We start from the raw sequence: 24,571 nt of genomic DNA, 5'->3' as shown, positions 1-24,571 counted from the left end.
TGCCTGGATTAACATCTGTGTCCTCTATTCTGTTCCATTAATCTACATCTCTGTCTTTGTGCCAGTACCATGCTGGTTTTGTTACTATGGCTTTGTAATATAGCTTAAAGACTGGTGATACCAGAAGCTTTATATTTGTTGCTCAAATATTTTATGTTCAAATGCTTTAGCAATTCGAGGTTTTCATGGCTTCAAAATGAATTTTAGTTGTTTTGTTTTTGTTTTTGTTTTTGTTTTTCTATTTCTGTGAAGACACATCCCTGCATCTCTGGGATAAAGCCTACTTGGTTTGGGTGAATAATCATTCTGATATATTCTTGTATTCTCTTTGCCAATAATGTTGAGAATTTTTGCATCTATGTTCATGAGAGCTATTGGTCTGTAATTTTCTTTTTTAGGGGGGTTGTCTGGTTTTGTTATTAGGGTGAGGCTGGCTTCATAGAAGGAGTTTGGTAGGATTTCTTCCTATTCTATTTTATAGAAAAGTTTGAGATGCAGTAGTGTTAGTTCTTCCATGAAGGTCTGGTATAATTCACCTGTGAATCAATCTGGGCCTGGTCTTTAGTTGGGAGACTTTTTATAATGGCTTGGATCTCCATACTTATTATAGGTCTATTTAATTGGTTTATCTCATCTTGACTTAATTTTGGTAGGTCATAGGAATAAAGAAAATCATCCATTTCTTTCAGATTTTCATAATTAGAGACATATATATTCTTGAGGTATATCCTTATGATTTTCTGATTTGCTTTGGTATCTGTTGTAATGGTGCCTTTTTCATCCATCTCTAATTTTACTAATTTTGTCTCTTCTTTTTCTTCTGGTTAGATTTGGTAAGAGTTTTTCAATCTTGTTTATCCTTTCAAAGAACCAACTGTTTCTTTCAGTGATTCCTAGGATTTTTTGTTTGTTTGTTTCTATTTCATTAATTTCTGCCCTAATATTTATACTTAATTTTTGGTTGCCTTGTTCTTCTTTTTCCAAGGCCTTAAGGTAAAGCATTAAATTATTTACTTGTGAACTCCATCATTTTTTAATAAAGGTCCTTAGAGCTACAAATTTCCCTATTAGGACTGCCTTCATTGTGTCCCAAGGGTTTTGATATGTTGTGTTATCATGATGATTTGATCCTATGTATTTTGTTTATTTTTATTTATTTACTTGAGAACAACACATAAAGAGAAAGAAGCAGAGAGATTGAGAGAGAAAGAATAGTTGCAACAGGACCTTCAACCATTGCAAACAAACTCCAGATGTATGTACCACATTGTGCATGTGTCTTACATGGGTATTGGGAAATTGAGCCTTGAACCAGGATCCTTAGGCTCACAGGCAAGTGCTTAACCACTAAGCCATCTCTCCAGCCCATTATTCTATGAATATATTGATTTCCTTTTTGATTTCAATAGCCTATTTATCATTCAATAGTGTACTTTTTAGTCTCCATGAATTTTTGTATGCTCTGTAGTTTTCTTGTTGCTGATTTATAGTTTAATCCCATTGTGGTCATATAGAGTATAAGGGATTACTTCAATTTTCCTGTACTTATTAAGATTTGCTTTGTGTTCTAATATATGATATATTTTAGAGAATTGTGGTGGTTTGACTCAGGTGTCCCCCATAAATATAGGTGTTCTGAATGTTAGGTTCCCAGCTGATGGATATTTGGGAATTAATGCCTCCTGGAGGGAGTGTATTGTTGGGGATGGGCTTATGGGTGTTAAAGCCAGTTTCCCCACACCAGTGTTTGGCACACCCTCCTGTTGCTATTGTCTACCTTATGTTGGCCAGTGGGTAATGTCCACACTCTGCTCATGCCATCATTTTTCCCTGCCACCATGGAGCTTCCCCTCGAGCCTGTAAGCCAAAATAAACCTCTTTTTCTCAGAAGCTGTTCTTAGGTGATTTCTGCCAGCCGGACTGCAACAGTACAGTGGTACCAGGAGTGGGGTTGCTAATAGACGCCTGATTGTGTGGCTTTGGCCTTTTGGAGCTGATTTTCAAGAGGAATGTGGGAGGATTTGAAACCTTGGCCAAAGAGACGCCTTGCAGTCCTATAAGTACAGGTTGATAGACTAATTTAGTCAGAGCTGCAAGACCTGAATGCAGTAAGAACTATGTACTGTGAGGTTTGTCTTATGAGGTTGAGAAAGAGCTTTGCTTGGACTGGGCTAGCACTCTGTGAGAAGCTTGCTCTTATGCCCATGTCCTGAGAAGTTGTTCAGGGTTGCTTTGTGTAGAAATGAACTTGTGTGAGCAGAGAGATATGGCACAGAAAGAAAAATCTTTGGGTGAACTGTTGCCTGTTCAGCTGCAACTGAGAGATTACAACCTTTGAGACTGGGCTAGCTGACCCGTGCTGGGGCAAAAGGAAGAATGTCGATTCTTTTGAAGGGGCCTGAGTGCTTCAGGAATGTCCTGTTCTTCAAAGTCTGCGTTATTCCCCCCTGGATTAACAAATTGGCACCCTACCTGGCATTGTGGAGTATAAGAAATGCATGAAAGAGAGGGTCATTGAGTTTGCAACACAGTTTTGTGTTTTGGAAATGGGCATGGGCAGTGTGAAGCAGGTTTGCTGGATGCCTGCCCGGAGACCCCATGGAGCCATGAGGATGAACCGCGGATTGCAATGGAAACCCAGTGGAAATGCCAGGACCATGAGATGGCTGCTAAGGAAAGCTGCCAGCCCTGATGAAGTTTTCCAGGCCTGTGAGTAGCCTAGCTGGAGGGGCGGAATTGGCATGCCAGAGACTTGTTGCTGGTTAGAATTATCGGACTTGGAGATTTGTCACTGGCTAGAGTTGTTAGTCTTGAAGCTACAAAGTCTGATGTTTGCCCTGGTTGTTTTAAATCTTGTATTGGTTGAATATTCTTTAGTATGCCCAGTGCCATCTTTTGCAGTGTGAATGTTTATTCTGTGCCATTATGGGTTTTTTGAGGTTATTCTTTGGTATTATGGCTCAGTTAAAAGATCTTGGACTATGGGGATATATAGGCATCATTGGAATGGATTAAAAACTATGGGACTTTTAAAGTTAGATGAATGCATTGCATTTTACATCATCTATGGTTATCAGTTTATGGGGGCCAGGGGCAGAATGTGGTGGTTTGATTCAGGTGTCCCCCATAAACTTAGGTGTTATGAATTCTAGGTTCCCAGCTGATGGATATTTGGGAGTTAATGCCTCCGGGAGGGAGTGTATTGTTGGAGATGGGCTTATGGGTGTTAAAGCCAGTTTCCCCACACCAGTGTTTGGCACACTCTCCTGTTGCTATTGTCCACCTTATGTTGGCTAGGGGGTAACGTCCACCCTCTGCTCATGCCATCGTTTTCCTCTGCCATTGTGGAGCTTCCTCTTGAGCCTGTAAGCTAGAATAAACCTCTTTTTCCCAGAAGCTTCTCTTAGTTGGGTGATTTCTACCAGCAATGCAAACTGGACTGCAAAAAGAATGTTCCATGTGCTCTTGAGAAAAATGTATATTCTGTAGCATTTGGATGGAATGTTCTGTAGATATCTGTTAGGTTCATTTTTTTCCATGACATCATTTAATCCAGATGCTTCTCTGTTTATTTTTTGCTGGGATGACCTGTCAATTGAAGAGAGTGGGGTATCAACGTCACCCACTACAATTGTGTTTGGTATTATCTGTGACATTAAGTCTAACAATGGTTGTTTGATGAAATTGAGAGCCCTCATGATAGGTGCATATATGTTTAGGATTGTAATGTCCTCCTGCTGGAGTGTTCCTTTAATCAGTATAAAGAGACCTTCTTTATCTTTCCTCAATAATGTTCATTTGATGTCTACCCTGTCAGATATTTGGCTAGCCACTCCTTCTTGTTTCCTAGGCCCATTTGTTTGAAATAACATTTTCCATCCTTTCACCCTAAGACAGTGTCTATCTTTTATTGAGAGATGAGTTTCTTGGAGGCAACAAATGGTAGGATCCTGCCTTTTAATCCAGTCTGCAAGCCTGTGTGTTTTGGTTGGGGCATTGAGGCCATTGATATTAAATGTTATTATTGAAAGGTATGTATTTAGTCTCATCATTCTTCTTTGTGGTGCTTTCTGTTTTATTTTTACTTTCTTGTTTTATCTGTTATTCAAATATGGTTTATTTTTTCCTATTTCTTCATGTGTGTGTTTTGCTTTCTCGTCAGCGTGAAGGATTCCTTCAAGTATTTTCTATAGAGCTAGCTTAATTGTTATAAATTCCTTCAGCCTGTTTTTGTTGTGGAATGTCCTTATTTCTCCATCAATTTGGATAGATAGCTTTTCAGGATAAAGTATTCTTGGTTGAAAGTTATCTTTCAGAACTTGGACTACATCATTCTAAGCCCTTCTGGCTTTTAAAGTTTGTGTTGAGTAATCTGCTGTTACTCTATTGGGCTTCCCTTTGTAGATGACTTGCTTTTTCTCTCTAATTGCTTTCAATATACTTTCTTTGGTTTGTGTGTTTAGTATGTTAATTATAACATAGTGAGGAGAGGTTCTTTCTGATTGGTATTCTGTATCTGCATTGACATTTCTTTCCCAGTGTGGGGGGATAGTTTTCTTCTATGATTTTGTTGAAAATGCCTACTAAGCCTCTGGATTGAAATTCTTCTCCTTTTACAATAACCTGAATTATTATGTGTGATCTTTTCATAGTGTCCCAGAGATCTTGCAATTCCCATTCATACCTCCTATTAGCTTGTCTTTCTCTTTTTTGGACTGTATTAGATCTGCCACCTTGCTTTCAAGTTTAAATGTCATTCTCCCCTTCACCCATTCCATTGGTGAGACTTTCCACAGAGGTTTTTATTTAACTGACTGTGATTTTTAGAGCTAGATTTTTCTACCTGATTTTTCTTCAGTATTGTTATTTCCTTGCTCATGTCTTGTAATGACCTCCTTATTTCATTAATCTGGTGCCCTGTGTTCTCTTGGAATTCCTTTAGGAGTTTGTGTTCTTCTTTAATTCCTTTATTTTCTTCTTTAGGCCCTTTGATTTCTTGATTTCTCTGAGTATAGATAAAATAAGTTTTTTGAAATCTTTGTCAGGGACTTCATCTAAAACAGTGTCATTGGGGATAATTTCTGATGGATTTATATTTTTTGGTGTGATTATATTGTCTTGATTACTTTTGTTTCTTGTATTATAATGTTGTGATTTTTTTCATCCTGAGTTGACTTGATGCTTGGGTTTTCTAATAATCTAAAGCGCTTTTATATTTGGAAGTCCAACATTACATACCTTCAGAGTAAGAGTTTAAGGTGCCAAGTGTAGCTATTGTACTCCAACCCAGCCACAGAAGTAAACCTAGGTTTTAAGTTTGCCTGATGTTCAAGCATTGTAGCAGGCTGAGTAGAGCATTTTACTGGCAGTTTCTAATATTCAACTGAGCAATATACACAATCAATAAAAACCATCACAGGGTATGCAAGTGTGGAGATTCAAATAAACAGATAACTTTATAAGGCCACAAACCCTAAGGGCTTGTGTTGCTCTACAATCTTAATCCTGTCAGCTGGAAAGTTGAGATTTCTGTTCTAAATGAGTTCTAGTTAAGTTCCAGTTAAGCCTAGGTCTGAGTCAGTAATTACAGTAGAAAAAGACAAAGGCCCTAAGAGTCTGAAAGGCAACAATAATCAACTCCCAAATATAGATCAATTGAGAATTGTATATCCAACCAATAATATGTAGCCCATAACCTGTCCTAACAGAAAGAGAGATTAGCATCTCCAGTGCATACCTATGGACCTGCTTTTTTGTCAGTCAGCCTCGTTACCTTTTGGGGTGGCTTCAAATCTTACCAATGCTGAATGCCCACCTCAATCCCTCCATGTTGTGCTGTGAATCTGGTGCTTTGATCAGCTGTACTGGATGCTCTACCACCAGAAGCTGAATGTCTCCTCCAGAGGGTCAGGGCTCTGTGGGTTAGGGGATGGGAGAGTGCAAGAAGCCTGGAGTTGTACTGGAACTGCTCAGCTCCTTATTCTGCCTGTATCCAGCTGCCACCCCTTCAGATTTCTTGACTTTACAAGGAGGCTGATGAGGTTTGAAAATCCCCTTGTTTGATCTGTGCTCTGCAGCTTGGTGCTAAGCAGGCATGCAGATTTGCATGGGTCCCATGACTTGAGTCTGCAAGCTCCTTGGTGGGATTCTTGTCAATTTCCTCCTTTCTGCTAGATCTTAGTGTGTTCTGCTCCTACACTGTGGTAGAAATTAAAACCTAAACACCTTCCTTTATCAGACAAAGAATGTATTTTGCTGTGGTTTTCCTCAGATTCCTCCCACTAGGCTGGATTAGTGTGACTGTTATGCAGCCAACTTACCCATAAGTTTCCCTTCTGAAATGTGTTGATTTTCACTTTGTACATTTTTTTAACCTGTTGTGATTTTGGTTATTGTGATCTTCTTCTTGTAGGCTCTTGATATTGGTTCTTTGACTCTTCTGTGTAGATTATTCCCTGAAGTAGTCTCTATAGGTTTAGCTTTGTGTTCCTATAATCATAGATCAGACATTTTTCATGGAAAGTTTTCCTTTTACCATTTATAATGAGGGATACTCTTATTGGGTACAGTAGTTTGTGTTGGAAGCCATAGTTTTTAGTCTTTGAATTGTTTCCTTTTGACTTTCAGGGTTTCTATTGAGAAGTCTGAGGTAATTGTGATAGTTTACCTTTGTATGCAGCGAGCTATTTCTTTCTTGCTGCCTTAAGAGTTTCTTCTTTGGTCTTCTCTGTTTCATGTTTTCTAAGCTTCTTGTATCTGGATGGGCCCTTCCTTTTGAGAGACTGGGAAAATTTGCTTCAATAACTTTATTGGATATGTTATCTATGCCACCAGCCTGGATTTATTCCCCTTCTGTTATATCCATGATCCAGATGTTTGGTCATTTTGGGGTATCCCAAAGTTCCCTTGAATTTTTTTGAAGCTTCTCCAGTTTTCTTCAATTAAGTTAAGCATAGTGACAAAATGCTGAGTGTTCTAAGAGGTGATTCTGCTCAATTTCCTTTATATGATTGTTGGATTTTTGATCCTTTGTTTCCAGTTCAGCAATTCTTTTGATCAGGTTCACATAGCTTGGTGTGTTTTCATTTTGGAACTGAATTTCTGTTGTTTTCTCTGTGATTTCATTGGTGGCTTCCATTGTAGGACTAGGCATCATTGGTGATGATCTCTCAATTGTCTGACTTTCCTTGGTATTGTTTTTTGTTCATTTGTGGTGTGTGTGTGTGTGTGTGTGTGTGTGTGTGTGTGTGTGTGTGTGTGTCTTGTGGTCTACCCATATTGGGGAAAGGTCTTATTTTATTGAGGAGGAAACAAGTACTTGTCCATGTAGGATCTTAAGTGAATGTTCTGTTTTAAATGAAAACCAGATTCGTGTATGATGGTTTTATAACCACAGATGTGCAGATTGTAGAAAATGCAAATATATCAAAGGTACCTAGGGACTGGTATGTGGGTAACTGGAAGCTCTATTCATTACACTTGCATGTCCTGTTTAGCACAAGGGAACCAGGAGTTGTGGGAACCAAGAGCCAGAAATCTTGGAGCCAGGGCCAAGAGACCAGCTTGGCAGTGGCCCATGTACCCTCTGGCTCAGAGGAATAGGGATTTGGGAACTCAGAATCTGGTCAACCAGAAAGCCACAGAAAAAGGCTTGCTTCTACAGTATACACACAGGGACAAAGCATCCCCTGCCAGCAGCAGTGGTACCAGGACCAGAGAAGTGGGAGGTGGGAAAGGAATGGGAAGTTCTGGCTTACTCACCCAGTTGATGCACCCTCTGGAGTAGGGCATCTGGGAGTTGGGGATCCAGAGGCAGGTCAATCAGGAAAGCAAAGCAAGTCCCGCTTCAGCAGCATACCCTCAGGGTCCAGGCAACCCCAAATCATCAGTAGGGGTACTGGGAGATGGGAAAGGAACAGGGAGCTCTGGACTCCAGCTTCCAAATTCCATCTTGTGTGTTTAGAAGAATAGATTTGTTATTTTAGAATAGATGCTTTAATTTAGTTCTATTTCTGAAGGCCATTTTCATACAGTAGCAAGTACTACTAGATCAAAGCTGCTTCTAAATTGTTTCAAAGCTGCTTATTTTAACAATTTATATATCATGAACAAGAAGGTGACATCTTACTAACTTTGCTAGAAGTAAGTCATTCATCTCACTGATACCCAAGAAAAGAGAAGAGATTAAGCAGGGCATGCTTCACTGATGGGAATTTCAGTGTATGTTTGCCACAGTTCACTCCCTGGCTTCCCATGAATCTATATCCTTGCTACATGCAAGCCATACCCCACCATTCCAAGGTCTCTAAAAACTTCATCTCTTTTCTCCATTAACCTAGCTTCTGAAGATTAATCATTATAATTGAATACAAGTATGGATGAACCCTTTGAATATTATCCATTCTTGTGGTAAAATTCCTCTCATCTCTATAATTGTGAAATGAAAGCACACATTATCTAACCAAAACACCCAACACTCAATGGGAATAGGGACTGGGTAAGATCCACAAACATTCCAATTCAAAAACAAATAATATGGAGGGTGAAAAAGTAAAACTGGTCCATGGCAGCTCTCAAGTCCAGTTAGGCAAATGTAAAGTATATTTAGTAGGTTTTAAGACATGAATACAGTTTCCCCATTCTCTCTTAGTCCTGCCCTGTTGGTTTTTTATCTTGACCTTTGGGTCATCTCTCCTTTTTTTTTTTTTTTTCTGTTTGTTTGTCTGTTTGTTTTATAAAAGTAGAACATGTTTGAACTGACTTGCTCTATTTATCTACTTCCTGCCAGTATAATTTAGTGCTTTGACAGGCTTTTTTTTTTTTTTTTTTTTTTTTTTTGGTTTTTGGTTTTTGGTTTTTCAAGGTAAGGTCTCACTCTAGCCCAGGCTGACCTGGAATTCACTATGGAGTCTCAGGGTGGCCTTGAACTCACAGTGACCCTCCTACCTCTGCCTCCCAAGTGCTGGGATTAAAGGTGTGCACCACCACGCCCGGCAGACAGGCTATTTTTAACCCTCCTCCTCCATACTGTTTTCTGAAGAAATTTGAAGACCTTTCTTGAATTTCACAGACAATTATTCTCTCCATTAGTCAAAACCCCATCCACTACTTTTTACAAGAAAATCCTCACCTACTTTGGCCTCTTTTTGGGAGCCCTAAGGGTCAATATTCTTAAGCATCTAAAAGTCCTCTCATTTGGTTACAGTTTCTAAGGTGTACCCTTCAACATCTTCCAGTGTCTACTCCACTGGTTGGGGTCTAGGTTATTGCCACATTTTTATTCATTACATTAGCAATACCATTTTATGTACTAAAATCTATAGTAGCTTACTATTGCTGGAAAAAAAAATAACTTAGTGCTTTATCCATTTTTAGGTATTCATTACATTAGCAATATAATTCCATGTGCTAAACTGTGTCTTATTTTCCAATTGCTGAAAAAATGCTTAGTGCCTTGAATGAATATACATTTATCATCTCTGTTTCCATAAGGATTCTGTGCATAGCCTCAGTCTTCTGTACTGAGTCCCACAGGCCATAATCAAGGTGCTGGCTAAGTGGCATCTCACTCTAATGGCTCAAAGATGGAAGTATCTTCTATCAAAGTCATTCAAGTTATTGGAAATTTTCATTTCCTTATGGCTTTATAGGACACAGTAATTCCTTGCTAAAGGACCCTCTCCAGAGTTAGTGACCAGTATGGCTTTTACCTTTGTCAAATCTAACAGGATAATGTGTCTCTAATCTGCTGCACAAAAGCCTTACATAAGTTAGCATAATTTTAGGCATCACCACCTTTGCCATATTCTATTAGTTAGAAGTAAGTCACATGTTCCACCCACATCAAGGTGATACATGGCACAACTTGTATGTTAGGCATTGCAGTTTGAATGTGAAATGTCTCCCATGTTTGAACACGTGGTCTCCAGCTGGAGGTGCTGTCACTGTTTGGGAATGCTGTGGAACCATTAGAAAGGAAAGGTTTGCTGGAAGAAGTGAGTCACTGGAGGTGAACTTGTGCTTTCATATCCTGGTCTTCTGCTCTTTCTCTTCATAATTATGAACACAATGTAACCCCCACTGTCTTCCCACTCCTACTGCCATGGCTTCCCCACCACAATAGGCTGTACCCCATGAAAATGTAAGCTAAAATAAATCTTTCCTTCCTTAAGCTGCTTCTTGTCAGGTCAAAACAAAGAGTAAAGTAACTTAATACAAGCATGTTGGGGGATTAACACATGGTATGTCTAGTTATAACAAGTGGAAATAAATGTGGAAGTAAGGATAATTAACAGAGCAAATTCCCACAATATACTGCTAGTGATAAGGAAAAAATGTTAACTGAAAAGGTCAAATATGCAAAAGTAGAGAGGTTTATTTTTAATTAAATATAATTACTCATGGGCTGTAAAGATGGTTCAGCAATTAAGTGTTTTTCTTGTGCAAGCCTGAGGAGGCCTAAGATGGATGAAATTCCAGATCCCAGTTAAAACAGCTAGCTGGAAATGGTCATCTATAGCCCCTGTCCCACAGGTGACCAGAGACTCAAGAATCTTCAGAGCTACAAACTCCAGACCAGTAAAAGGAGACTTCAGCTCAAAAAAAAAAAAAAAATAGCCAGGTGAAAGAACAATGAATGGTACCTTCCACTCTTGATGGCACAGGAGAGTGACATCTGCCACAGGCAAGCTTATGGGTCACCACAAGGGCACATACATGTGCATACACCACACATTCATCAAGAAAAAAAATATATCCAGAATTAGGTGTTTATGGAATTAAATTTATAAAGAAGCTAAAACTAAAGAAAAATATGGGGCTGGAGAGATGGCTTAGCAGTTAAGGTGTTTGCCTGCAAAGCCAAAGGACCCAGGTTCGATTTGCCAGAAATCACGTTAGCCAGATGCACAAGGGGACATATGCATCTGAAGTTCACTTACACTGGCTGGAGGCCCTGGCATACCCATTCTCTCTCTCTCCCTTTCTCTGCCTAATATGTAAATAAAAATAAAATATTAAAAAATTAAAATATGGGTAATAATGGTAAGTAAATATTTACAGTGTGCCAAATAGTTTCATGATTTTGCTCATCTAATCCTCATTCAAACTTTGTAATGTGGACAGGAGAGATGGCTTAGCAGTTAAGGTGCTTGCCTGCAAAGCCTAAGGACCCAGGTTTGATTCTCTAGGTCCCATGTAAGCCAGGTGCACATGGTGCATGTGTCTGAAGTTCATTTGCAGTGGTTAGAAGCCCTGGCATGCCCATTCTCTCTCTCTCTCTCAGTCTAATAAATAAAAATTTTTAAAGAGCACTTTGTAATATAGATTCTCTGTCTGTATTTTAAGAATGCTGAGAGCTGAACATTTGGGGAGTCAGGGACTTGTTCAGGGGCTTACTGATAACACATAATAGAGCTCAGACATGATTTTAGGAAGTCTATGTTCAGAGCCCAGAAATTTTATTTCTGAGAAGGTTGATGAGATGGCAATTTTCAAATCATATAACTTGAAAATGAAGTGATGCCATGCTATCACTCACCCCACATTCTGTCTAATGCATACCAAGTATCTACTAGCTGGCACCTATATACTGCTATTCCTCCATGTTACCTTTTATTAAGGGTACAATGAAGAATACAAAAAGGACTTGGATAGTCTAAGTATAGATAGGTTATCTTCTTGTCATTAACTAGATTTTTTAAGTCCCATAAATGGGAATCAAATTATGCAATCTGGGATGGAGAGGTAATTTAGTGGTTAAAGTACTTGCCTACAAAATGTAAGGACCCAGGCTCAATTCCACAGTACCCATGTAAGCCAGATATGCTCATGTGTCTGGCATGTGTGCATGTGTCTAGAGTTTGTTTGCAATGGCTGGAGGCCCTGGCATGCTCATATTCTCTTATCTGCTGCTTTCCCATCACTCTCTCAAATAATTAAAAAAATATTTTAAAAGTTCTACAATTGCATGCTGGGCGTGGTGGCGCACGCCTTTAATCCCAGCACTCGGGAGGCAGAGGTAGGAGGATCACCATGAGTTCAAGGCCACCCTGAGACTACATAGTTAATTCCAGGTCAGCCTGGACCAGAGTGAGACCCTACCTCGAAAAACCAAAAAAAAAAAAAAAAAAAAGTTCTACAATTCCATGGGGAAAACATAACATTTAATGAAGTTTTTACAATAGCAGTAACAATAATAATAAATAATAATAAAGAATTCCAGTTCTCCCATTCTGTTGCTCAGTTTAACGGGACAAAGCAGTCCACATAAACACTAAGCAACAGAATTTCTTCTTCATGTGGTGGGTTGAATATATTTTTAAAAATCCTTGTACAAATAATCTAGGTAAGTCTCCCAGAACTAAGAATTCCCCCACCCCCGACAAATACACACAACTCCCTAAGGCTGAAGTAATATATACACTATGGGCAAATAGGCAAAGAGTGTTACACTGAAGGAAGCTACCTACTGTGGCACTCAGGAGCATTTTCCAAATTGGAAACCTTATAAGAGCCTACACTGAGTGGCATGTCCTTACTTCTAAATAGCTAAAACAAATCTAGCATGTAGGAAAATGGATTCAACAATAGCCTTTGGATTCATGTAGATTTAAATTTAAGCAAGGGGCTGGAGATATTTCTCAGTGGTTAAGGTGCTTGCCTGCAAAGCTTAAGGACCCAAGTTTGATTCCCCAATACCCATGTAAAAGTCAGATGCACAAGATGGCTCATGATCCTGGAGTTTATTTGAAGTGGCTGGAGGCCCTAGCATGCCCATTTCTCTCTCTCTCTCCCTCTTTATTTCTGTCTCTCAAATAAATAAATAAAATATTTTTAAAAAGCAAAAAACTCCTGAACAAAGTCCACAAGCCCAGATAAGTAACTACAAGTAAGAATTGGTAGACTGGAGAGATGGCTTAAGGGTTAAGGTGTTTGCCTGTGAAACCTAAGGACCCATGTTGGATTTCTCTCCATATCCCACAAAAGCCAGACACACAAAGGCAAGGCAAGCACAAACTTCTACATGCCCACTAGGTGGCACAAGCATCTGGAGTTTGATTGCAGTGGTTGAGGCCCTGGCACACCAATTTTTTCTCTCTATAGAAATAAGTTAAATAAATAATATTTTAAAAAAGAAAGAACTGGCAAGCCTAACAAATTATTCTTTGACATCTGTAAAATGCAGGTGTTTGAATTATCAGACACAGAATATTAAATGTTTATAATACTTTAAGTAAAGTTGAGATCATTATGATGAAGCAAATTCAGGCCATTAGAAATAACTCAGAAGATTTAAAAATAATAAAGTAGAACTTCTACAAGTAAAAAAAAAAAAAAAATGTATTACTGAAATGAAACAAGAGGACCTAGCTAAAGAACTTGTGAATTTAAAGCACATCCAATAAATCAATCCCACCCATGAATATAGACACAAATATTGCAACAAACAAAACAAACCAAATTCACCTGGATCTCTAAAAGATCATACATTCACACCAAGATGGTTTAACCTGGGAATACATGCTTGGTCCAAAACTAAGTAAAATATGATTTGTAATCTGATATAGTCAAACATTAATTATGTGATAAAAATTATCATTATCATTTCAATACTTGAAGGAAAATAATAGAATAAAATTCACAACAAAAGTAGAAAATCCTTTTGTAACTTAGTTGAAATTATCTACAAAAATTAACCACAAACTCTATTCATAGGGAACAAAGTCTATTTAAAATTGGAAGAATCAATAATACTTGCTGTCACAATTTCTAGTTACCATTGTATTAGAGTTTGTTTACCACAAAATTAGACAAGTAAAATAAATAAAAGACACAGGAAGAAAGATAGAATGAGCAAGGAAGGAAAGAGGGAATGAAGAAATGAGGATAGATAGCTACTAGATAAATACTGAAAAAATCAGTCACCATTACATTTAAAATAAAAGGCAAGTTAACTGGGTAATACAACATTATGGTCATAAATGCACAAATCCAACATTTACAAGATGTCAATCTTCTTAAAAATACATATGAAATGAACATATCAAAATTTCAACAGAGTTTCTAATGGACTCTAGCAAACTGAATTTGAGCATATATGGCAAAGACTCAAGAATAACCAAGAACATCAAGAATAATATGGTATGAGGACTTGTTCTACCATAAATCAAGAATTATAATAAAATCATAATAATTAAAACATTGCATTTTTGTATCACAAATAAGACATCTGCAAAACATAATAGCTCACAATTACACATGATCCATCCATACACAAAATTTTATAAGAGATACAAGACTATAGTTCTTTCTGTTGAGTGGAAATTTTAAATAAATGATCCTCAAACAGTTGAATCCCTATATAGGGAAAACTACATTGTAGGCAAGCCCCTTAACCACTTAGCCATCTCTCTAGCACAGGAAAACTGTATTGTATGTGTTTCTCACTCTTAAAAAAAAAAAAAATCTAGCATGGGGTCAAGGGTACTACTTTCAAAAATCACTGCTGGGAAAAAATAGACATCCTCAAGCAAGAGTGAAAAAAGGGCTGGAGAGATAGATTAGCAGTTAAGGTGCATGTCTCCATAGCCAAAGGACCCAGGTTTGATTCTCCAGGTTCCACTTAAGCCAGATGCACATGGTGGCGCTTGCATCTGGAGTTCATTTGCAGTGGCTGGAGGCCCTGGCATGCCCATTCTCTCTCTCTCTAAAATAAATCTTAAAAAGGGAGTGAAACAAGATCTCTATCTCTCATTAAGTATGAAAATCTCATCAAGTATGAAAATGGATCAGAGTGTTAAATATAAGACATGAAACTACAAGAAAATATGACATCAAAATAAGCAAGGATTTTTGTAAGAAGACTCCAAAAGCTCACAAAGCACAAGCAAAAATAAACAAACAAATGGGATTACATCAAACTAAATAATCCTTTTTCACAGTAAAGTATATAATCTACAGAATGCAGGGACAATCTAAAAAATGGAAGAAAGTATTGACAAACGTTGAATCTGACAAGTTACTGATATCCATACAATATATAAACAACTAAAAAAACTCTATAGCAAAATAAATCAACCAGTTGAAAATGAACAATAGACATAAAAAGACATTTCTCAAAAGAAGACCAATGAATGGTCAATAAATATAAGAAAGACAATCAATTCTATATAGTTTGAATATGAAATGTCTCTCACAGTACCATAAACACTTAGTGCCCAATTGATGGGGCTATTTTGGGGAAGTTTTAAAGACTTCAGGAGGTGGAGTGTCCGTGGTATATACCCTAGATTATACTTGTTCTGGGTCCATTCCTCTCTGCTGTTTCCTACCTATAATGAAGTGAAAAAGCTCTTCCTTCAAATGTTTGCACCACCAAGATGCTCTACTCAAGTGTAGGGGGCCAATCAATAATGAACTGAATTCTCTGAAACCATGAGCCAAAGTAATTTTTTCCTTTCTTTAAGTTGCTTCTCTCAGGTATCGCAGAAACAGGAAAAGTAACTAACACAGTACTACTAGTCATTAGTGAAATGCAGATCACAACCACAGTGAGATATCACTTCATCCCAGAGAGAAAGGCTATACAACTAAGAGACTTGGAGAAAGGGCATACTGTTGGTAGGAATGCCATTATGGAAAACAATAGAAGGTATCCACTCCAAAATTAAGAACTATGACATGAATCTGCAACTTTAATACTAGGTACAAAGCTAAGAGAAAGGCAATCACTCCACAGAAGACATCTATACAACTTGTTCACTGCATCACTGTTCATAATAGCCAAGAAACTGAAGTGTCCATACGATGGATAAAGAAAATGTGACACACATATACAATGGAATAGTATTGATCTGAAAAACAACAATGAAATCCTGACACATGCAGCAACATGGGTGAAATTGGATATCATGTTAAGGGAGATAAGCGAGGCACATATAGACAAGACACATATAGACACATGATCTCACTTATGTGTACAATCTTGAAAAAGTTGATCTCATAGGAATTGAGAGCAAAGTAGTGATTACCAGAGCATGGTGGAGAGTAAGCTGGAAAGAGGGATGGAGAAATATTTATAAGTACTAAGTTACAATTAAAAGTTCTGATGTGCTATTGTATAGAGTGACTATATATAACAATAATATATATGTCAAGGAGCAAGAAGATAGGGTTTTAAAATTTTTCTCTATAAAGAAATAACAAATGCTTAAGGAGATAATATTTTCAGCCTCATTTAAATATTACGCAATGTATACATGAATCAAAATATTTTATGAAACTCCATTAATAAGTACAATTCCTATGATGTATGTAGGTAATTTTTTTTCAAATTTTTAATATTTATCTTAAGATGAACTTTACATGGAAAACACAAAACTTAAACTTCTCTAATAAAATTCAGGATAATATCTTAATAACTTTAGCATAGGCAAGATCTTTTTAAAAAGTCTAAAACCCAAACAAGAAAACTAAAAATAGGTATATTTAATTATATAAAGAAACTCTGTTCATCAAAAGACACAGTGAAAGAAGCCACAATGAGAAGGAGATTCATGACACACAACCAAGGCTTACTACAAATAACTTATTTTTTAAATGTCTAAATTATTAAGAACAGACAAGCAAAAATAAGTATGGGAAATTGATGAAACCGGAAATACCAGTGACTGATGAATATAAAATATGCCCATCTTAGTTAAAAGCACAAGGAGGAAACAAGTGTTTTTTTGTTTTTTTTTTTAATGGTGTGTATCTGTGTGAGAGAGGACAGAAAGGGATAATGGGCATACATATGCCACAGTGGACATATGAAAATCAGAGAAGAATGAATTAATATAGAACTAGTACTAATACAATTACTAGTATAAATAGACTCTTCTTTTTATAAAAATTTTTACATGCCATCCATGCACAGTATGTTAGTTACATCGCTGGGTTTAAAGAACATCAATCAGAAAACATTTCACCTTGACTTTCTTAGCCTTCATTTGGACTTTTGCTAGTAGTGCATACACCATGAACTCTGGCCTGTTGGATGTGACCCCGTCCAAGACCTGAATGGCCTTCTCATGATTTTCACAAAACGAGTAAATGAGTGCTTGCTGTATTGGACTCAACTCAATGAGACCTGGAAGGAAAGGAATGTTTATAAATCACTATGCCAGGTGATAATTTTTTGGATGATAATCATTCCAAGGAAGTCATACAATTCCATATTATTTCTTTGTAATATAGACTGACATCAGTAATATTCTAATACTCTTCTTACTACCTGAAAACAGAATATTCTTCCAGTTAAACTATACAAAAATAAAATTAGGCCAGGCGTGGTGGCGCATGCCTTTAATCCCAGCACTCAGGAGACAGTTGTAGGAGAATCTCTGGAGTTTGAGGTCACTCTGAGACTACATAGTGAATTCCAGGTCAGCATGGGCTACAGTGAGACAGACCCTACCTCAAAAAACAAAAAAATTAAAAGTCCATTACATCCTAACCTTTAGTTCAAAATTAACTACACTGAGAATCATTTTACTAGTTAATTATGTGCATGTAAAACAGAAGTTTCAAAATCTTTTCCTTTCATGTGAAACTTTCATGCTATCAATACATAGCTATTACAAATAGCATGAAATTTTAAAGTTTTTTTCAGTTAAAACAATTTTAATTTTGAATTAATTATAGTTACCTTTGTTCATCTCTGCTATTTGATAAATAGTGAATTTTGCAAGTTCATAAGATTTCATCGAAAGGAGATATTGTCCTCTGCAAGAAATAATAGCTTTTAAGTCTAAGCAACTAAGAATGATTTTAAAAAAATAAATAAAAGGTGTTAATAACCAGTTACTTAATTTTTAACATAATAAAACAATCACCCATGTTTACATATGTGCATATTAAAACAATGTACAATTATATATAATATATATAATATATATAATATTGCATATTATATTACATTATTAGATTATATATGTGATAGAAGAAGCAATTTTTGAAATATGATACTAAAAATGAAACACTCCAGCCTCTTTAGTATATGTGTGTGCATGTTCATGAGATGTGCAAGTGTGCATGGGTAAGGAGGTGCAGAAGAAGAGCAGAGTACAACCTCAGGTGTCATTCCTTAGGCACCAAGCACTCTTTTTGAGACATGGCCCCTCACTGGCCTGGAATTAACCAAGTAGACTAAACTGGATAGCCAGCAAACCCCAGGGGCACACCACTCTCTGCCTCCCAAAACTGGAATTACAAGTGCACACCCAGTCTGCCATGCTTTTTGGTACAGGTTCCTTGGTAGGCCTCAGGTCCTATGCTTGCAAGGCAAGCACTGACTGAGCTATTTCTACCCCCTCTTATATCTCATTTTTGCAACTACTTCTAAAATATTACGTTTGTAAATCAGAAGGAATAAAAGATGGAACATAAAGAGAGGAACATTTACATAAATTTCTAACATGTTGTTAAACACTTAAAGTTAAAACACAAAGTAATTATTTACAAGAAAACATGCAGCATTTCATTTTTCTAGGTATATTAATCTTATGTGATTACATGTTTTTTTTGGTTTTTTATCAACCCACCTCTGGCCTTTCTTCTCTCTTTGATATATATGTTTGGTTTTTTGAGGTACAGTCTCACTCTAGCCAAGGCTGACCTGGAATTCACTATGTAGTTTCAGGGTGGTCTTGAACTCACAGCGATCCACCTACCTCTGTCTCCGAGTGCTGGGATTAAAGGCGTGCGCCACCATGCCCAGCTTGTGATTACATTTTGCAATAGGTCTTTATAGCAAGCTCTACTCCGTTTGAAATACAATTCTGAGTGTCACTTAGTTTTCATTGACTTGGATAAGGATCATATTTGGTATAATCAAAACAATTGTTCAAAAAGATGTTAGCTTATATTCATGAGTTGTACAGTAACTGCATAGCTTGTCATCTAGAAAGGCCTCAACAAAACTTAATTTAAAACAGCTGAGTTTGATGTGATGGTACAAAAAAAAAGAAAGAAAGATGTAGTTCTTATGAAATGAGTTATGTTGACATTTAATGAAAAAATAAGAACTAGAAGTTAGGCGATGGACATCATTTAGAGATTAAATATAAAAGAAGAGGCTGAAAGAACCAAAAGAGAACCCTGGAGAGCTTGCTCAAATACCAAGTTATCCAAAGATGAATTCAATTTCTATGTTTATACCTTATTATATATAATTGGAGTCCATCTGGCTGAAGGTGGATAGCACGAGATAACTCATTTACTGCCCTTTTCAATGAATGCATCTGTTGAATGATAAACAGAAACATGGATTCTAATTGAATCAATTGCTTGTTTTCTAATATCATGGGCCCACCCCCAATTTACTACAGAACTTTCACAAAAATATCTTGAAATACACATGATTTTCTTAACAAACATCAAATCATATACGATTCAAAGAAGCTAAAGCTTGTTTATGATTCAGCCTTTTAAAATTATTTACCTTTAATTTTTAATAATGATTAAAAATACCCATACATATATCCCTTCACAATAATGTAGTTATGCTAGATATTCTAGTTTGTATATTTACCATTATGATTTAATTTTTAAATTTTCTTTCTTAGCTATAAAATCTGTTGCACAAAACTTCACCTATATGGGTAAACTAGTGTGTAAAAGAAGATCAAATGAAAAGCAAAAGTCATTCCCACTGAAAAACAGGATAGAAAACTGGCTTGCACCAAAATTTAGCAGTGAATAAACCAAAATACAAGAATAGCATAAAAGAAGATATACTTAACATCTTTATGAAAACTAAACAGTCACTCTTCCTTTAGTAATAGTCACAGAAACAATCTAAATTTTTGCACACTAAGGATAAAATTAACTCCTACTGGCAATATTACCAAAGGAGCACAACACTCCTAGCAAAATAACTTTGAGGAACCAACCATTCCTTTCTTCTGGAAGGATGATACCAAAAACCTATGCATGGAAATAAATGGGATTAAAATATCACAAGACATTGTAGAAAGCAACAAGTAGAATCAAGAGGAAAGCCAAAAACAGTAAACAAATTTGAGAATTTCTCTGGAAATTTAGAGCTGTTGCTTCTTAAACTGTCATTGTTAAAGTTGTGCAATTAATAAAATATCTAATGACATGTTCCTGTATTAGTTACTTTTCTCATCTCTGATCAAATACTAGAGAAAGAAACCTAAGGAAGGAAGCATTTCTTTTGGTTGTGTTTGAATGGATAGAATCTATCATGGTAGCAACCATGGAATTGAGCTTTTCGCATCTTCACAGATTGGGAAGAAGCACTGGACAGAAAGCAAGGCCAAGATATAAAATTTCAAGAAACAAAAGGTGACACACTTTGTCCAGCTGGGTTCCACCTCAGAAAGTTTTTCTTTTAGTGTTTCATTTTTATTTATTCAAGAAAGAGAGACAGAGAGAGAGAATGAGAGTTGGCAGACCACAGCCTACAGCCATTGCAAACAAACTCCAGATGCATGTGCCACCTTGTGCATCTGGCTTATGTGGGTCCTGGAGAATCAAACCTGTGTCCTTAGTCTTCACAGGCAAACACCTTAACTTCTGTTGCAGTCAGGTTCATATTGCTGGCAGAAATCACCCAACTAAGAGCAGCTTTTGGTGATAAAAGGCTTATACTGGCTTACAGACTTAAGGGGAGGTTCCATAATGGCAGGGGAGAACAATGGCATGAGCAGAGGTTGGACATCATCCCCCAGGCCAACATAAGGTGGACAATAGCAATAGAAGAGTTTACCAAATGCTGGCAAGGGGAAACTAGCTATAATATCTATAAGCCCACCCCCAAGAATACACTGACTCCAAAAGACATTAATTCCCAAATCTCCATGAGCTAGGAATGTAACATTCAGAACACCTAAGTTTATGGGGGCCACCTGAATCAAACCACCACATTCTGGGCCTGGCCCCCATAAACTGATAACCATACATGATATAAAAATACAAATTATTCAGTCAAACTTTAAAAGACCCCATAGTTTTTATCAGTCCTAATGATGTTCAAACATTCCCATAATCCAAGATCTTTTAACTGAGCCATAATACCAAAAAAGTCTCAAAAAACAAAGTAAAACATAATGGCACAGAATAAACACACTGAAAAATATGACATTTGGCATAGCAAAAAATAGTAAACCAATACAAGATTTAAAACAACCAGGGCAAATATCAAACTCTATAGCTGCAAGTCTAACAGCTCTAGTCAGTGATAAATCTCTAAGTCTGATAATTCTAACCAGCAGCAAGTCTCTGGAGTTCCAACTCCATCCCTTCAGCTAGGCTACTCACTACTCACAGTCCTGGAAAACCTCATGCAGGCTAGCAGCTCTCCTTAGCAGCCATCTCATGAACTCAGAATCTCCACTGGGTCTCCACTGCAACCCATGGTCCATCTTCACAGCTCCATCAGGTCTCCATGCAGGCATCCACCAAACCTGCTCCACACTGCCCATGGTCATTTCCAAAATACAAGACTGTTGTAAACTCAATGACACTCTCTTTCCTGCATTTCTTATGCTCCATAAAACCAGGTCAGGTGCCAATTTGTTAATTCAGGGAGGGGGAAATAAAGCAGACTTTGAAGAACAGGACATACCTTGAGCATTCAGTCCCCTTCAAAAGACTACATTCGTTCTGTTTCCCCAGTGCAGGTCAGCTGGGCCAACCTCAAAGGTTGTAATCTCTCATATAGCTGCAGCTGAATGGGTGAAAGTTTTGGCCCAAATATTTCATTTTTTCTGTGCCATATCCCTCTTCTCACACCAGTTCATTTCTATGCAATGCAACCCTGCACAAGTTCTCAGGACATGGGCAAAAAAGCAAGCCTTTTACATAAACTGTTTCTAGCCCAGTCCAGGCAAAGTGCTTTCATGCCCTCACAAGTCAAATTTTGCAGTCCATAGTTATTACTGCATTCAGGTCTTTCAACTCTGACCAAAATAGTCCATTAAGCTGTACTTCCAGAGCTGCAAGGCATATTTTAGGCCAAGGCTTCAAATCCTTCCATATTCCTCTTGAAAATCAACACCAAAAGGCCAAAGCTAGCAGAAATCCCACTCTTCAGTACCAACATTACTGTTGCAGTCAGGTTTGCATTGCTGGTAGAAATCGCCTGACCTCTTGGTCAGCTTTTGGGGGAAAAAGGGTTTATTTTAGCTTATAGATTTGAGGGGAATATCCATGATGTCAGAGGGAAAATGATGGCATAAGCAGAGTGGACATCATCCCCTGGACAACATAAGGAGGGCAATAGCAACAGGAAAGTGTGCCAAATATTGGTAAGGGAAAACTGGCCATAATACTCATAAGCCCACCCTCAACAGTACACCACCTCCTAAATCTCCATCAGCTGGGAACCTAGCATTCAGAACACATACGTTTATGGGAGACACCTGAATCAAACCACCACAACTGCTAATCCATCTCTCCAGCCCATCATAAAGGCTTTACAACCTCCTAAAACTGTGCCACCATCTGAGAACCAAGTGTCCACACATATGAGCTTACAGGGGATGTTTTACATTAAACCATAATATCCTCTCCTCAGCTCAATAGACTTATGCCATCTCATAATGCAAAATGCATGCAGTCTGACTTCAAAAGCTTTCTTATTCATACAGTTTTAATACTATTCAAAAGTCTGAAGTTCCAAATCTCTTCTGAGAGACAAGAAAATATGTTAACTGTAAGACCCTGTAAATCAAAAAGTGAGTTGCATCCCTCCAATGTGCAATAGTGAAGACTAAACATTCCCATTCCAAAAGGGAGGAGTGAGAGGAATAGCAAGGAAAGGGCAGACCAAAACAGTACCAAAACCCAGTAAAGCAAACATCAAACCCTCTATTTTCATGCCCAGTATCTGAGGCCCTGATGGAATCCTGTATACTTAAACAGGCTCAGGTAGCCTCACCCCACCAGTTCTGTTGCCTGTGACAAATGTGGTTGGTGTCTCTCTCACACAACTTTCCTCAGTGGACATCCCACATCTCTGATATCTACAATATCCCAAAGTCTCCACTCCAACTTAAGCTTTATCCACATACACTTTACCTTCATGCACACCCACTCAGGAGTTCCATGCAGGGAACCTAACTCTGCTACACATTCCCTGGCAGAGGCTTAGTGCTAGCCTGCATGGCCTTCAAATGTGGATAGTGTCAAATTTTTCTACCAGCTAGAGATGTACTCTGGCTCCATTGGACCACACCTGCAATGATCTCTATGTACCTTCATTGGTAAACCTGGGAAAACCCTTCCCTAGGTGACCAATGTTGTAACAGTGTACCCTGAAGGCTCTTTCTTTTTAGGCACTCACCTGAGTATAAATTTTGATGTGTAAGGTCTTGTTCTCAAGGCCTTTGCAATTATTGTAATACAAACTCCATGTTTTGTCTAATTGCTATAGCAATTAAAATTTCTTTGACTCACCTCATCATCTGTAACTTTAATTTTCATATTCTTCAGCTCACTGTCACTGTAAACCTGACTAGGAGTAATGAGTAGTCCCCAGCTTAAATGTTATCTTGCAATTTACACTGCCCAAAACCTCAAGCCTATCACTTTTTAATTCACCCTCACTCAAGTTTTAGCGCATGTGCAGAAGGCAGACAAATTCTTAGACAGAATATAATATGAATGACCTCTAATTCATTCTAGGAGAATGCTTGTTTTCCTCCAAAACCACTTAATCCTGGCCTTTCTATCCATATATTTTACTGGCATTCTGGTTTTCCACACTCCTACAAAAAAAAACTTTGGTTGGTGTACTCTAGGGCTTCTCTGGCTCACAGTTCTAAATTCTTCCACCTTCCCCCAACAACCAGTTCTAGAGGCCATGAACCCTATGGCTAGGTTTCTCATAAACAACCTCACTTCCCAGTACCAATTTTCTGTTCAGTTACTCTTATTGCTTTGATCAAACCAAACAAAGCAATGTAAAGAAGGAACAATTTATTTTGCCTCACATTTTAAGTGATACAGTCCATCACAGTGAGGAAAGAATGGTGACAGGCCAGTATTTGTCTGGGACACCTCATATTTTGACAGATTAGGAACGTTTTTACATGTGGCAGAACTACGCTATAAAACCTCAAGATCCACCTCCAGTGGGAATTCAGCAAAGGCTCATCTCATAAATATTTAACCATATACAAAAATAGTGCTACCAGCTTGGGACCAAGTGTTCAAACACATGTGCCTATGGGGGACATTTCACATTTAAGTCGTAACAACATATATGCACTCAGAAAACTGGTTTGGGACAAACAGAAGCTCACTCTGAGTTTACAAGGTTTCCTAGACTTGGGCCTTTAGTTTAGATTCCCAACAGAGGTTCAACATACAACAAAAAGAATGTACTTTATATATACTTGAGGCATGATTTAATTTAAAAAAAAAACTAGATCATAGTGCGAATGTGTTATAGCCTTTAAAAATTACTCTTCATATTCAAAAGTAGTTAATAGAAAGTCAAGGCCAAGTCAGCTGATAATTCTGTTTTTCTTTCTTGTGTTCACTGATAATGTCTGTAATA

At 37.6% G+C, this 24,571-nt stretch overlaps 1 protein-coding gene across 1 annotated transcript in view; it reads right to left on the bottom strand.

The window, feature by feature from the left end:
- Ttc6 (tetratricopeptide repeat domain 6) overlaps positions 1–24,571 on the bottom strand; it is a 313,619-nt gene that overhangs the window by 73,942 nt on the left and 215,106 nt on the right. The window contains exons 18-20 of the mRNA XM_045155567.1: positions 19,201–19,283; positions 17,690–17,766; positions 16,971–17,131 (exon numbers count right to left, since the gene is read on the bottom strand). Of these exons, the coding sequence (XP_045011502.1) occupies positions 16,971–17,131; positions 17,690–17,766; positions 19,201–19,283 (321 nt within the window). The remainder of the gene's footprint in view (positions 1–16,970; positions 17,132–17,689; positions 17,767–19,200; positions 19,284–24,571) is intronic.

Source organism: Jaculus jaculus, chromosome 7 (assembly GCF_020740685.1).
Source record: "Jaculus jaculus isolate mJacJac1 chromosome 7, mJacJac1.mat.Y.cur, whole genome shotgun sequence".
In the NCBI taxonomy this organism is placed as follows: domain Eukaryota; kingdom Metazoa; phylum Chordata; class Mammalia; order Rodentia; family Dipodidae; genus Jaculus; species Jaculus jaculus.
The sequence above is the reverse complement of the archived record's forward strand: the minus strand, read 5'-3'. Positions and strand labels throughout refer to the sequence as shown.